Here is a 16,580-nt window from a genome sequence, read left to right as displayed (position 1 = left end):
ACACACATACACACACACATACACACACATACACACATACACATACACACACATACACAAATGCTTCATTGTTTTGACACAGAATCTTTGAGATTCATACAAGGCATGCCTCATTGTGGCCATGAGGTAGCTGAGTTGGCATACTTCCCTGTAAATCTTTCACCACTGAACTGTCTTGGGAGCAATTGATACTGAGTTCCATAGAATCCCAGTTATACTAAGCTGAGGAAATAATCACTCACACACACACACACACATACACAAATGCTTCATTGTTTTGACACAGAATCTTTGAGATTCATACAAGGCATGCCTCATTGTGGCCATGAGGTAGCTGAGTTGGCATACTTCCCTGTAAATCTTTCACCACTGAACTGTCTTGGGAGCAATTGATACTGAGTTCCATAGAATCCCAGTTATACTAAGCTGAGGAAATAATCACTCTCTCTCTCTCCAAGGTGCATTTAGTTTTTTTAAAGAGTAAAAAAGATGCCTACTAAAATTAGAGGGATGTCTGTCAAATAGTAATACAAGCCCTTAAAGACATTTCAATTTTATTCCTGTTTGATCATTTATTGTATTCAAAACTGCTAGAAGTATAGGGCCACTGGCTGAGACCTGGAAATTCTCTACTTAACACAAAGCCAATAAGTAAAACAAAGTTTACTGAAACATTGCTTTATTCATTCAGCAATTTGCTTTTTCTTTTAGGATTTATCTCATGCTCAGATACTACTTATTACCCTTTAAACAGATCAAAATTGGCTATAAAATTTGCCAAAATGGTTTCCTGGGTTTTAGAAGAACCACTACAACAACTAATAACTGAAAGAAATTACATAATCACTAGAATTCTACTCATAAATCTTTGTATTTTAGATGAAAAATGTTGTAGCCAAGCAAATAAATTAACAAACTTCTGGTTAGATAATAGCTAGAACTATACTTCTCATGATAGGGAAGAAAATTAAAGGCAAAAAAAATCTATTTCCAGTTTTTAAAGACTATGAGTGACATTTAAGGGAAGAAATATTCTGTTATAAACAAAGCAGATTATGAAAAAAACTATTTCCAAAAATACTAACCTCAAAGCACTACTCAGTTCATTAATGGTGCTTTTAATTACTGAAGTTTAAATACCATACCTACCTTATTCCCTTGACATTTAAGCTACTTTATCTGTGTAGTTCTATCTTATCCTTAAATAATAATTAAAATGTCAAGCTATCTTTGGAAACAGCAGTGTAGACAGAACACCTCCAAACCCCTTCTGAGGCACTAAAGAAGGGAGTTTCCTATTACAGAAGCTTACTGGATCTTCTTGGAGAGTAAAATTTTAATTCCAGTTTTGAGGTAAATCGGTAACATCAGACAAACATCCACGGGCCTCTCCACCTCTATTAGCCTAAAAGCTACTCTGCTTTCTCTTTGCCGGTTAGTTTCATGACCATGTGAGTCCCTCAGAGATGCCTGGACAAAAGTGCTCACAGTGGCAGAAGCGATGTTGTTGGTGCCTGAGAAGGAAGCTCTTTTGCAGTATATATGTTCAATGCCATAAAACCAAAAAGGCAGTTGTAATTTTAAAAGTTATAGTAAAATGACCTTTTATCTTTTTAATGTTCCAGGAAGCATCAAGTCAATGGAGCATTTATTTTTTTAAACCACAGCATGTTTTGGTGACAGGAGCAGCAACAACAACAACATGTTCTGTGGTGGAGGGCAGGGGAGGCATCACATTTCTTTTCTTTGTTTTTGGTCTTTTTGAGACAGGGTCTGCCTGTAGTCCCAGCTGTCCTGGAACTTACTATGTAGTCCAGGCTGGCCTTGAACTCACAAAGATCCGCCTGCCTCTGCCTCCGAGTGCTGGGATTAAAGGTGTGTGCCACCACGTATTTATTATTTTTATTTTGTGTGTATGATTATATTGCCTGCATGTAAGTGTACCTGTGTCGTGGAATGCCTGCAGAGGTCAGAAAAAGGCATCAGATCCCCTGGAACTGAAATTTGGGACAGTCGTTAGCTGCCATGTGGGTGATGGGAATTAAACCCAGGTCCTCTACAAGAAGTCAATGCTCTTAACCACCGAGCCATCTCTCCAGCCCTAACATTTCTCCAGCCTAACATTTAAGGTTTAATTGAGAACTGTGGAACAGTTTGATAAGAGTTAAGCTGAAAACAATAAAGGAACATATTATTCTTTCAGGTAATTATCAAAGAGACTACAAATTCTCACAAAACTTCAAAATCAAGCAATACTGAACAATATACCCTTTGGACACAAAGAAATATGAAAACAGTTTAAAGAAAATAAAAAAATAACCATGAAATAAAAGTCAAGGGAAGGAAGGCAGTAAGGTCAGAGGCCCATGTGGAGGGCTTCAAAGATATGGGTAATGGGCAATTTCTTGAGCGGGGTGTCAGGTCCACAGGTGTTCATTTTATTATCATACCTTACAATTTACAAATTTACTAGGTCCTTCTTTTAAAAATATATGAGACATTTCATAGTAAAAGATGAAAAACAGAAGGGTGGGTAAAGGGTAGCTAGAGAAATGGAGGCATATAACAGCCAAAACTTAATTGTCAGCAACATAAACACATTGCTAGATAGAAAAGAACCTAAAGTTATTCTGAATAAGGTGGGATTAACTCAATGACAAAGTAACAGTTACCATGTGTGCTCATGAGATAATCAGGCTGAGTGAACTGTGAGCCTAGAAACCTGTTAAATATGGAGGGCGCCAACACAACCTTGGACCAAAGGTCACTAGCAAAATATATACACTTTTTATTCTCAGAAGCCCTTAAACAACTATCCTAGATTGTTAACCTTTTCCTGAAATGTATGGAGCCTGCTTCACACTGACTCCTAGACTTATTGCTCCTACTGACCACTTCAAGGGAGTCATAGTCTCCAGTCAAGACATGAGATATAGGACACAAAGGAGATGTCCCACAGCAGGATTGATTGTTCATGCTAAATAGCTGCACGTATTCTAATTATCTCCATCACAAGCTTAAAATATCAACACATTCACTGTTTCCACTGGAGGGCCTGATGTACCTTTGTTTGCATACTTCTTAACCATACTATGTCCAGCAGCCTCAAGAAAGGACTTCTGTAAGGCCTGGAAAACATGTGCAATTATACTTTAGCAGGTACAAATATACTGGCTTTTCCCCCTCTAAAAGTGGGGAGAAAATTAATTCTTTTCAGCTGTTTCATCCAGGGACAGAATTTGCTTTGTGTTAAATCTACAATTTGTAGGTTGGGCTTTGTCAGCATCTCTTGATCTGGGGAGTAGGATGTGGCAGGCAAAATGTTACAAACATGTTCATGTCCACATTGTGCTTATATAAGGCTGGGTGCAGAGGCTATTTTCAGGGAGCCATTTAAACCGTCTCTAAATCCTATTCCTGAATACTCATTATCCAAATTTCCAACCTTCCAGCCTATGTTTTTGTTTTTAGAACAACGAGGATATTTTACTTGACATTTCATTTTTTTTGGAAGAGTGTTAACTTCTGAGGCTACGCAGATGGCTCAGTGGGTAAAGTGCTTGCTGTGCAAGTCTGACAACCTGAATTTGGAACCCCAGAACCCACATAAAAGCGGACACAGTAGCACAAGCATCTGCAATGTCAGTGCACCTCTGAGGGGAGATGGAAGGCAGAGACAGGTGGATTCCCAGAAACTCATGGGTGAGCGAGCCTGAGTACACAGGAGTGAACAAGGAAACCCCGTTTCAAGCAAGGTGTAAGGTGGGGACCAACACCTGAGGTTGTTTTTTGATCTACACACAGACACACACAGACACACACACACACACACACACACACACACACACACACACACACACACAAAGCGCTCACACAAAAAAAAAACACAGAGCAGAGCTATTCTGGGCACGCTCATCAGCGGCTAATTTTAATCATCCTCAGGCTCACATCTCAAATTCTAAACACTTCAATGTGTGCAGTCTATGAACACTCACCAAAAATAGTTCTGTGTAGAGAAATACCACACACACACACACACACACACACACACACACACACACACACAAAGAGTTCTAACATAAGAAAACTTCATTTAGCACCTAATTTATTTATCTAAAAATTACTAAGAGCCTATTACGGACATGGGTAAAAATTTCAATGACACAATGACTCCAATCCCTCATAATGTATGGGTTGAGTCTTAGAAAAAATGAATTGTCTATGCATTAAAAGATATTTCAAATCTGGGCTGGAAAGATGCCTCAGAGATTAAAAGCACTGTCTGTTCTTGCAGAAGACCCAGGTTCAATTCCCAGCACCCATGTGGAGGCTAACAACCATGTGTAACTCCAGTTTCAGGGGATCCAACGTCCTCTTCTGACCTCTGCAGGCATTACATGACACAGGTGCACTTACATACATGCAGGCATCACATTCACACACACACATACAGAGAGAGAGTGAGAGAGAGAGAGAGTTGCTGGCCTAAGAAGAAAGGAAAGCATTGTAATGACTGATCAGGGCTGTCCAGGTAACTGCTACAAGGATGTCAATTGCATGGTTCCTTTGGAGAAAAGGTTTCCAGAGAATTCCAAGAGGATTCACATTTGACCTGTATCTTAAAAACAGAAGGTTGCTGGGCCAGGGCATTCCCAGGCAAATGTAACAGTAGGGAGTAGCTACTGAGATAAAGCATATCCCTTTGGAAGATCCCACATGGAATGGCTAGACTTGGGACACTGGGGATGAGTTAAGATAAAGGTAAGTTGAAAATGATACTGGAACACACTGTGGGTCAGCTTGGGGAGTGGTATGGGAATGCTTCCCATTGAGTTAGGTAGCTGTCATCTATGTTGTATATCCAGGAGTAACCAGAGGAATGTGTGTGCGTGCGTGCGTGTGTGCGTGCGTGCGTGCGTGTGTGTGTCCCCTCAATAAAAGAGTAAACTTAGGGAGCATGAAATATGCAGAATCTGAGAAAGTTGATAGCATACAAGGTGAGAATAGAACAACACTCTCTGAGACTAGGGAGAGGGGTTTGGTTGGGGACAGGGAAAAGTTGGTCAGTGGACCCAGTGCTGCAGTTAGATGGCAGGGACAAGTTCTGCCGTAGAGCAGAGTGAATATAGTCACTGTGTATTTCAAAAGATTTCAGATGTACTCTATACACAGAAATAAAAATTGAAGTGCTAATTGGCCAGATCTGATCACTATATATTGTATAGAGGAATTGAAATACCACACTGTACTCCACAAGCCTGTGTAATTATATGCCAATCAAAAATAAAAGTCAGACATGGTAGGATACACCTGTAATCCCAGCAATGGAGAGGTTGAGATACAAGGATAGAAAATTTGAAGTTAGCCTGGGTTACAAAAATAAACAGAGAACATTAAAATAACAGTAAAAGATACATATTTTCTTTTTTATTTTAGCACATATAGACCTTTACCTTATACAAACAGTAAACTAATCACTTGTTTAGACTACTGTATCCTACCATGTCTTTTATTTTAAAAACTGATAAAAGTTAACGACACATCTGGGATCCCTGCTACACAGATTTTTAGAAGTGTCCATCCCCATGAAAAGATTAGTAAAAAGCATACTGTAGACAGTGCCAATCCCACTAGTCTGTGCCTTAGCAAAAGTAAGGTGACTGGTTTCATCCCTACTAGCACGCTTGGCTAGACACAGGATCACACATTTGGATGGACATCTGCAAAAACACAACAGCTTTATGAGGAGGATGTGGCAAATGTCTCATTTTACAGATGAGGAAGAAGCAGGGGACATAAGATGGATACAAGAAGGTAACAAAGCTAATAAGCCAGGACTAAGTTCTAGGCCAGAGACTCTTCACATGGTCCAATCCTTTTGAAGGGAAACAGGAAGAAGCTTGCTTTCATTTTACTATGCATGGTGATATGGGTCACCTCTAATGCTCTGTGGAGTAAGGCAGGGGAACGAGACATAGTATAGTGTTCTTCAAATAGAACTCTACTAAAGACCACTTAAAAATATGCTCTAAGAATATCCTTAAAAATAAATACTGATCTTTTACAAATTTGTCTATAGCAAAAGAGCAGTGGGAAAGTGATGGTGAGAATTCAATAGCATACTCCCAGCTGCCATAGCTTAAAATATTGACTTAATGTCTCAAGGACATCAGCCTTTTCATGTCTTGAAAACAAAATGAGGAAAGAAACCCTCACAAGATGGATGTTCAGCTTACCCAGAAGTGTTTGCTTATTTTGGGAGGAGTCAGACTCCACAGAACATCTGCATGACCGGAGAACAATCACTCCACCAAGCACGCCATCTTCACTGGCAAGGAAAGGTGAACCTAGGCAGAAAGGACTGGCAGTCAATTTTCAATGAATGTTTTTCATTTCCAATTTCCATTTAATTAGTAGAACAAAAACACAGTATGAATAAGAACTTGAAAGATGCCCATTTTCTGACAATCATGACTGTTCATACCTCATACAGACTTGATGGCAAAGACAGGCTAATGTCTGAACAGGGGCCATTTGGCAAAGACAGTGCCAGAAGCTGCCAAGATGACATGAGTGGGAGATGGAGAGCAGAGTCCTGTATTCAGAATGGAACTGGAAACACCATCAGATTAAAGGACCAAACAACTACACACAAAAAAATGTTCGACATCACCCTTTGATCAGCTCTTAGGGATCCCGCATCAGGCTCTCGCTACTGCCAGAGGAATACCACCAAAAGCTTTGATTTACTACCTTAAGTTCAATTTTAAACAATAAGCCACAAAGTTTTTTACAAACATTTAAAAATGCTCCTGATAGTTTATACAAGTAAGGGTGAAACGCTCTTTCTATTATAAGAGTATGGTGGTTAGAAATAGGCCAGTGTCCTTGAGATCTTTACACACTGAATAGTGTGAGCACTTCTGGAACATTATATTTTAAAATACCTCATTTTTCTTCACCAAGAACATCTTCGAACATGTGGCATAGCAAGTGAGCACATGGAGAACAAATGCAATATTAACCCAAGAACTACCAAAGAAAGTATTAAAAATAAAAATTCACCAAATTGGATATTGGGGGAAACTTCCGGTTAAATTTAGTAGATTAAATACACATATTTATCTCCACTCCCTCCTCAAATCCCATTAAATACTGAAGGGAAAAGGAAGAAAAGAAAAAAACAGACCCAAACAGGATATTAAAAAAGCAGATGTATGGAGAAGAGAACACAGACAAGTAGTCACTTGTCTTGAAGACTATGTAAGCTAAAATCCAAGTTTTTAGAAGTAGAGAAAACTCAGAGTGGAAGGAACCTACTAGAAATCATCTAGTTTATCTATAAAACTGAAAAAGGATCAGAAATCGAAGGCTTCAATCTCCACTGAAGTTAGAGGTACAGGGCAGAGATGAAATGAAGGTGACTGATGGATTGTGAAAGAATCCTAGACCAGTGGTGATCAAACTATGGTCATCTATTTTTTTTTTCCAGGAGTGGTGGTATACACCTCTAATTCCAGCCCTTGGGAGGTAGAGGCAAATCTCTGTGAGTTTGAAGCCAGCCTGGTATACATAGCAAGGTCTAGGCCAGCCAGGGCTGCATAGTGACACCCTGTCTCAAAAAGAAAAGAAAGATGCCCTCTCTCCAACCCGCAGGCCTCTCTCCAGGGTAAGTCGATCGCGCCCTCCATGCCTTGACTGACTCCCGCAGCCTTGACTCCCGCAGCCGCATTCACCCTCCCATCTCCCCGCCTGCTCTCTCCTCCTAGCCTGGATCCTGTCCCATTCCTTGTCTTGGTGCCCCAGACACCTGGGGAACCACCACTGCTTCCTGATCCTTTGCATCCAGACCAACCCAGTTCCTTCTCATATCCATAGGAGCACTCTGGGCTTGACCCCACCTTCAACTCCCTCTGCTTCCCTGGGCCTGTAACACCCACCAGCCTCTTCTGGGATACTGGGGCTGACCTTTCCTCTTCCTGATCTTTTGCATCCAGACCAACCCAGCTCCTCAGTGCGGTCCCCAGGACTCGACACACTTGAAAAGCAACAGCAAACGAAACCCAAACCCAGCAGACAAAAAGAAATAATAAAAATCAGGGCAGAAATGAATGAAATCGAAACAAAGGAAACAATACAAAGAATCAACAATTCCAAGAGCTGGTTCTTTGAAAAGACAAACAAGATCGACAGACCGCTAGCCCAGTTACCCAAAAGAAAGAAAGAGCACCTCCAAATCAACAAAATCAGAGATGAAAGGGGAAACATCACAACACACACCAGAAAGATACAGAACATTATAAGGGAATACTTTAAAAACCTATATGCTACTAAATTTGAAAACCTAAAAGAAATGGATGGATATCTAAAGGCATGGGAACCACCAAACAAAGAGTTTATTTGATTTATAATTCTAGGTTGCAGTCTATTAATGTGGGGAAGTCAGGGTAGGAACTTAAAGCATCACATGCACAGTCAAGTGCAGAGACAGAATGTATGCATGGATTGCTGCTTGCTTGCTCTTAGCTAGCTTCCTCTGGTCTTATTGGACCTCTTGCCTAGGGAATGGTGCTACCCAGAACAGGCTGGGTTGTCTTACATTAATCAGTGAACAAGATAATCCCCCACAGACATGTCCATATATCAACCTGGGTAGATGATTCCTCATTAAGTCTCTCTTTCTTGGTTCACAACCATTTATAACTCCATTTCCAGAGGATCTGATACCATCTTTGAGCCTGCACACCAAACACACAAGTGGTGCATATACATGCACACAAAACATTTATACAAATATTATGAAAACATATGTCTTTTTCAAAAGAAAGATTCTGTCCCCAGGTAATTCTAGGTTGTGCCAAGTTGATAGTTAAAAATAACCAGCACAATAGTGAACAAGAAATCTGAGTGGATATGATCATATTTCATTGTATACATGTATGACAGTTTCAAAGAATAAATTTTTAAGTTAATTAATTTAAATAATCAAAATTAGAAAAAAGAAATGTGTTTACAGAAAGCACAGTGATCCTCAGAACCATCTAAAAAGAGAAGGCTGAGCACTGGGGGTGTCTGTGGGACAGTCTCCATGATCACTCAAAATCAATTACTAGCTACACAGGATAATGTGACATGGATAAATAAAGAACAAAGAGGAAGGTATAAGATCAGTCAAGAAGTAGGTGCCAAATGAAGTGAATAAAAGTACAGTATGAATTAGAGAACAGCGATAAAAATAGGCAATTAATTTTCTGTTGCTGTTCTATGACATGACATTTTTGAAGTGGTCAAAAATATATCAGCTGTTGGCACCCAAAGCCAGCTTGTATGTGAAGAGACATGCTTAGAAATTATGCTTTGTCTTGAAGGAATTGCCATTTCCTGACATTAAAAACATCACTGCACTTTCATAAAAAAAAAAAAAAAGTGGAGGAGGAGGAGGAGGAGGAGGAGGACGAGGAAGAAGAGGAGGATGAGGAAGAAGAGGAGGAACAGCAGCATAACTCTCAGCCTGATTCAACCATACAGTAGCTAGCAAAATACTTTCTACTTACTCTCATGCCTTCCCCATTCCAACTCCTGCCTGTATTGCTATAGTATGGATGCTCTGAAAGGGGGCTAGGTGCCTAGTACACCAGGGAAACTGCTATCAGAGTTGCTTGGCTTTGGTATATACTTAGTGATATAACTATATGACATTTAAATTTTTTTAAGAAGAAGTATTTAGATCATTATTGTTATATAAGAAAAAAAACCTGACTGAGAAAAACATGCTTTAGTTTTTAGGTAGCAGCTATAAATTCTTAAGTAAGAAAATACATATTGTTTAAATCCCATGCTTCAGTCTCCTCAATTATAAATTATGGGTAGTGAAAGATACCCTTTAGGACTGTTATGAGGACTGAACTGATATATTTTTAAACCTCTAAGATGCTATTTACAACATTTGGTTGTAGTAGGATGACTCAGGAGAGCAAAGCCAAATGGACCTGGGTTCCCAGCCCTAGTCCCAAAACTGATTCCTCTTTCATTTCTACTGTCCCCATAACCCATGATCTGGAGAACACTAGTCTTCCCCTGGTTCCAGCTGCCAGACCTTCATCTCTAGGAGTGTGGAGGTAGAAGGTGTAGTGTTCTCAGTGGGAGCAGGCGGGGTTGTGTAGATGAAACCTGCTGTTGATATACAAGAAACCATAGACGAATGCATTTATTAAAATCATTTTTTCGGGGCTGAAGAGATGGCTCAGCGGTTAAGAACACTTGTTCTTGCAGAAGACCCGGGTTCGAATCCCAACACACATATGGTAGCTAACAACTGTCTGTAACTCCAGTCCCAGGGGATCCGACAGCCTCTTCTGTCCTCTGCAGGCATTGTACAACATGGGTGCACTTACCTACATGCAGGCAATACACGCATACACATAAAATAAATTTAAAATTTAAGTTTTTAAAAAATTAGTTTTTCATATTTGGTGGATATTCATTTTTGTATATTCTGTATAACTAACTCTGGGTGGACATAGTACCATATACCTTAAATCCCAGCACTCAGAAGGCAAACAGATCTCTGTAAGTTTGAGGCCTGCTTGGTCTACATAGCAAGTTCCAGGCCAGCCAGAGCTATATAATGAGACCTTGACTGAAAAAAAGAACCTAGTCTTCATGTATGCTGGAAAGTACTGTATCACTGAATGGCATCCTTAGCCCTTTTGTCTTTTACTTTTGAGACAGGGTCTCACTAAGTTGCTTGGGCTGGCCTTGAACTTGTTATTCTCCTGAGCTAGCCTTTCAACTAGGTAAGATGCAGGCCTGTATCACTAAGTCCAGCTAATCATTTCATTTATCTATGAGTTGCTTTTACATCTGTGGCATACACATTGATTACTGAAATCATTCCTTCCCTTTTTTCATCATAGATGAACCTCTAACTTTGTCGTGGGCAGAAATAAGCCTAACTTCTGTATTAGTTACTTGTCTTATTGCTGCTACAAAACACCTAACAAAAGCAACATAAAGACACAAAGGTAGAGTTTGCAGTTCCAGGGTACAGCTCATCTTGGGGGAAGTCATGGCAGCAGGAGCCTGAGGCAACTGGTCACATTGCATCTGAAGTCAGGAAACAGAAAGTGATAAATGCTTGTGCTCAGTTCACTTCTACCTTTTACTCAGTCCAGGACCCCAGCCCATGAAATGATACCAACCACACTTAAGACAGGTCTTTCTACCTAAATTAATGTAATCTGGAAAATCCCTCACAGACATTCCCAAAGATCTGTTCCATGGTGATCTAAATCCTATCAAGTTGACAATCAAGATTAACCATTGCAACTCGCCAAACTCCTCAGCAGCTATTAAGCCAGGGAGGTGTTCTTTGCTTGTCCACTGCTGTGTAGACCAGAAACTACAAATACAGCAGATAGCCTTGGAGCTCTTCTGCTGCCTCTGCGTCCTATCTCACCATGGGATTACAGATACAAGCTATTGCACCCAGCTTGACATGGGTTCTGGGGATCCAGATTTGCATCCTCACACTTCTGCAGTAACTGCTTTCACTGATTATTTTATTTATTTTTAGGATTTTATTTTATTTATTTTATTTTATTATTTTATTTATTTATTTATTTATTTATTATTTTATTTTTGGTCTTTTTGAGACAGGGTCTCCCTGTACAGCTAGCCTGGAACTCACTATGTAGTCCAGGCTGGCCTTGAACTCAAAGAGATTCCCCTGCCTCTGCCTCCCGAGTACTGGGACTAAAGGTATGCACCACCACACCTAGCTTTTCATTTTATTTTTAATTGACATAGAAAAATGCACATATCTAAGAGGTTCGAGTAAGATTAAACATATCTATCTGTTGAAATGTTTACCATTTCTTTGTGGCTAAAAACATTAAAAATCCTTTTTCTAGCTTTGTGAGATATGCAGTAGATTATTATTATCCACAGTCAAATAGCACACCAAACCTTACTCTTATTTAACTCTTAGTGCCCAATCTTTCCCTCTCCTCCCTTTCTTCTGCCTTCCTGCTATGGTTTGGATTTTAAATGTTCCCCCAAAGGCCCATTGGTCAAGCTCTCTAGCTTGGTGCTACAAGGAGGTGGTGGAAACCTTAAGAGGTGAGGCATAGCAGGTAATCTTCAACATGTCCTGAAAGGGAACTGTGGGACTCCAATCTCTTCTTCCTGTTTCACACCTGTATGTGAGTAGTTACTTCACTGTATGTGCTGCTGGGCTGCAGGTCCAGGTCCAAAATCAACAGTGCCAACTGATCACGGGCTCAGGATTTGTTCTATTAATAAAGAACTGGCCAGCACATCCCCTTATATGCCCCAGTCTCTGACAATCTTTATTCCACTCATAACGTCTATGAGACCATCTTTCTTAGATTCCATGAGTGAGATCAGGCAAATTACCGGTCTCTGTGGCAGTTTCTAGCCAATGCTGTTAAAGGGTAGACTTATCTTGCATGCATTTTATTGGCAGCTGCTACTTGCCTCAGATGTACTGCCTTAAAGTAGAATAGCGCCTTGTGGGCATGAAGAATGAAATCACCTGCTAAAGAGAGCCAAGAAGAAACCACGTTGAAGCTCTTGATAGCCACTATCAGTCAGAAAGTCTGGACTGTAAGAAAAGCAAAGCCCTCATTTTGTTAAATCCTTGTAGATACAGTTCTACCAGAGCAATCAGACATAATCCCAAATTAAATGCTTTCTTTCATCTGTTTGGCTTTTTTTTCTTTCTAATGTGCTATACTTGATATATTGTCAGTAAGGTTTTGGCCTTACTGAAAATAGTTTTATGTTTATTAGCTACTCTGATTTTATCTATGATTCCCTGTTTTGGCCCTTTTTTTGGTAATAGAGAAACTTTTGATGCTGTGAGGTCAATTCATCAACACTTCTCCTTTAAGGCTTCAGGTTATGAGTTTTATGGGAAAAGTCTTCTTTAATGGAAAATTATGAAAATATTTTGCCTATGTTTTCTACTAGTGCTTTTACAACTGTAGTTTTTAATTTAAAACTTTAGCCCTTCTGGAATTAATTTTGAAGTAAACATTATTGAGGACTAGATCCTGTGGTAGTTATCCCTCCTTAACGGTCAGCCAATTGCATAATACAATTTTGTTGAAAAATTCACGCTTGTCTACAGACTTAAAATGTATTTTTATCACATATTAAAATTTCATATGTACTAAACCCGTAAAATTTCATATGTACTAAACCCGTAAACTATTAAAATGATAAAACTATCCTACATAGATACTATATGAATTTACTTAACAGTTTCACAGCATAATCCATTTGACTAACCAATTTCTTCTCATTTTCACTATTTGAAATGATTTTATTTTTGCTTTTATGTAGCTGTTTAAAACATGGAATTCTTTAATAACTCTGCCTTTTGTTTTCATTGAAACTTTTAACTGGACATAACTTCATTAAATTATTTGTAATTTCCACCTAAGATTCAAGATACATGCTGATAAAATTTCCCTAATAAAGCCTATATAGACATTTATATCCTTGATACTCGCAGATGTTCTTATGCTTTTGATCAAATATATACAATTGTAGAATGGATGCAATATAAGAGTTTTTTATTTAGTTCTTAGACTTTCTATTCATCTAATCCTGTTTATCACCATTCACAACATTCCTAAAACAAATAAAAATTCATGTTTATCAACCTTCATCCTGGTACCACAAAACAGAGCAAAGCAAACAAAACAATGTTATTAAAAAGAAAAAAAAAACCTAATTTCCAAGATAGGTTGCATGTCAACTTGCCTATAAGTAAGGTGAAAACACCCAGATTGGAAAAGCTTTAGCTCTACCAGTCATAGGTATATGAAAGACTTCAGTGATTCAGTATTTAAAACATGTAAAGCATTTAAAAAAATTTTGAGGGGACAGAGGCTCTGCTTATTATATTCTAGATTCCATGTATGCTAAAAACCTTTGCTATTTGCAGTGTGATTGGGGTGCCTCCCAGTATTCATGAGTAATGCTTTTTGTTTCACAACTTAGCCACCATTTCTGTATGTAGACTTGGCAAACAAAGTTGAAATGCTCAATAATGCAATTTAAATACCTAGGAGAGCACCTACCAATCTTTGCACAAGAACTTGAAGGGATACTAGGCCAGTCCTAAATGGGACATCACATCCCTCCTCCTAAGGCACAGGGTTCACTGTGGAAGAGTAGGTGGAAAAACTGCAAGAGTCATAAGGGTAGAGAGGACTGTGGCATCATATCACATAGACCATGAGGTACTTGCCTGAATTTTTGTCTTTTTCTTAGTAGAGAGCCACCAAAGAATGAGAACATTTGTTTCATATTTTAAGAACAAAGCCTTTAGAGAAGAAACTGGAAAGGGCTGCTCTACATAGAACAGATGGATTGAGAGTAAGTTAAGAGAAGGGACAGAAAGATGGTCATGGAGTTTTCTGTGGAGGTCTAGGTGAGAGTTTCTTAGGGGGTATGGAGGCACTTCTATGTCCCCTAGACTGCCTCCTTTCCCTTTGGCCCAATTAAACATGTGAGTGTGCCTAATGGGGCAATATTTCTCCCTCTATGGCTAAATATATCATGCAGTACATGCTGTTTAGGGTATCAGTAGGTCAAGAAGCAATCCAACTGAAGATTCAGACAGGTAAGGCTGACTGCTTCCTGTGGAATTCCTTTTTCAATCTGAGGCTCTGAATTCCTTCCCTCCTCCTTGCCAGTCTATCAGGGTCTTGATTATCTCTAGAATTCCCTCCCCATCCTAAGTCAGCAAAGCTTGAATCTGTTATCTTAAAGCACTGGGCAGGATCTCTCTCTCTCTCTCTCTCTCTCTCTCTCTCTCTCTCTCTCCCTGAACTTCTTTTTTTACCTCTTTCGTGGAATTTTAGCTACTCTGATTTAATAGCATATTTTGTACATATTATACATGCCTAGAGGCCTTGGGCTATAGAAAACATTTTACTATGTCTAATAAATACAATGAAAAGAAGCAACTACAAAATTAAATCATAAATTTCTTCTTCAGACTAACTGATAGGGAAAAATGACAGCCATGAATTAAAATGAAAACATTTTTTAAAATGTTAAAATCTAGAAAGACAGCAAAGGCAAATGAAAATTATTCTTTTTTTACATTTGTATTAGTAAAGTGCCTCTATTATAATTAACATGACATCAGTGGAAATAAAACACAAAGTTATATGCCATGCTGATGTAATGAAATGCTTCTTCTAAGTATGTAGTTATTAAATAAATAATTTAAAAATATTTTTTATTTATTATTTTTATTTTATGTGTATGCATGTATTGCCTATTGCCTGCATATATGTAAGTGCACCTGTGTTGGGCAATGCCCATGGAGGTGAGGAGAAGGCATTGGATCCCCTGGAACTGGAGTTACAGACAGCTGTTAGCTATCATGTAGGTGCTGGGATCTGAACCCGGGTCTTCTGTAAGAACAGCTAGTGTTCTTAATCACTAAGCCTTCTCTCCAGTCCCCTTAAATTTTTTCTTTTTTTAAAGATCTGGGGGCTGGCAAGGCATGGCGGTACATGCCTTTAATCCCAGCAGGTGGATCTCTGTGAGTTCAAGGCCAGCCAAGTTCCAGGCCAGATGGGGCTACAGAGAGACCCTGTCTCAAAAAGACCAAAAACCCCCCACAAACAAACAAAAACAAGATCTAGGGGCTGGAGAGAGATGGCTCAGAGGTTAAGAGTACTGGCTGCTTTTGCAGAGGACCCAGGTTCAATTCCCAGCACCCACATGGAGGCTAATAACTGTTCATAACTCCAGTTCCAGGGGACCCAACAGCCTATTCTGACTTCCGTGGACACTGCATGACACAGGTATACATACATGCATACAGACAATATACTCATATACATAAAATACCAATAAAAATTTTTAAAGAATTGTTATATTTACACATGTATGTGTAAATAAAATAGTGGACAGAGACCAGACAAAGTGTTAGATCCCTTGGAGTAGGTATTTGTGGGGATACCTGGCTTATTACATAGGTGCTGAGATACAAACCCCAGTCTCTTAGTTTTTACTTTATAGAATTTTTTTATGAAAAATGTAGAACCATAAAATCCTATGGTAGATCTACTTAAAGGTTTAAATGAATGTAAATTTGCATGAAGAAAAATGTACTACAGTTTTTATGTATATACATACACATACATGACTATATAAAATCCTCATAATTTTGTAACTAGTCATAAACCTCTGAGATAATAATGAAATACCACTCCTTTTTTTTCTTTTTTCTTTTTTCTTTTTTTTTTTTTTTTTTTTGTCTTTTTGAGACAGGGTCTCCCTGTAGCCCCAGATGGAATGGAACTCACTATGTAGACCAGGCTGGCCTTGAACTCACTGTAATTCACCTGGGATTAAAGGCATGGGCTACTACATCTGGCAAAATACTACTCTTAAGAATTTTGGGAACTCAACTTACAGACCAGCAAGTTTATCCAGATTTACAGAAATTCATTATTTGATAACAGGAGTTGTTATATTAATAAGTTGAGACAAATGTTAAAATATCTCATATTAAATTCTGAGAATTC

At 38.9% G+C, this 16,580-nt stretch overlaps 1 protein-coding gene across 11 annotated transcripts in view; it reads right to left on the bottom strand.

Annotated features, from left to right (window-relative positions):
* Window positions 1-16,580, bottom strand: part of Tasp1 (taspase 1) — a gene marked incomplete at its 5' end in the record, with an annotated part of 441,173 nt that overhangs the window by 196,677 nt on the left and 227,916 nt on the right. For 7 of the 11 annotated variants that reach the window (XR_003848562.1, XM_029560666.1, XM_029560665.1 and 4 more), the window contains 1 exon segment: window positions 6,237-6,347. Coding sequence is in view for 6 of the 7 variants with exons in the window: in XM_029560666.1 (XP_029416526.1) it covers window positions 6,237-6,347 (111 nt within the window). 11 annotated transcript variants of the gene reach the window in all.

Source organism: Nannospalax galili, unplaced genomic scaffold, assembly GCF_000622305.1.
Source record: "Nannospalax galili isolate Female #2095 unplaced genomic scaffold, S.galili_v1.0 scaffold151, whole genome shotgun sequence".
Taxonomy (NCBI): Eukaryota; Metazoa; Chordata; class Mammalia; order Rodentia; family Spalacidae; genus Nannospalax; species Nannospalax galili.
This window is presented reverse-complemented; position numbering and strand designations above follow the sequence as displayed.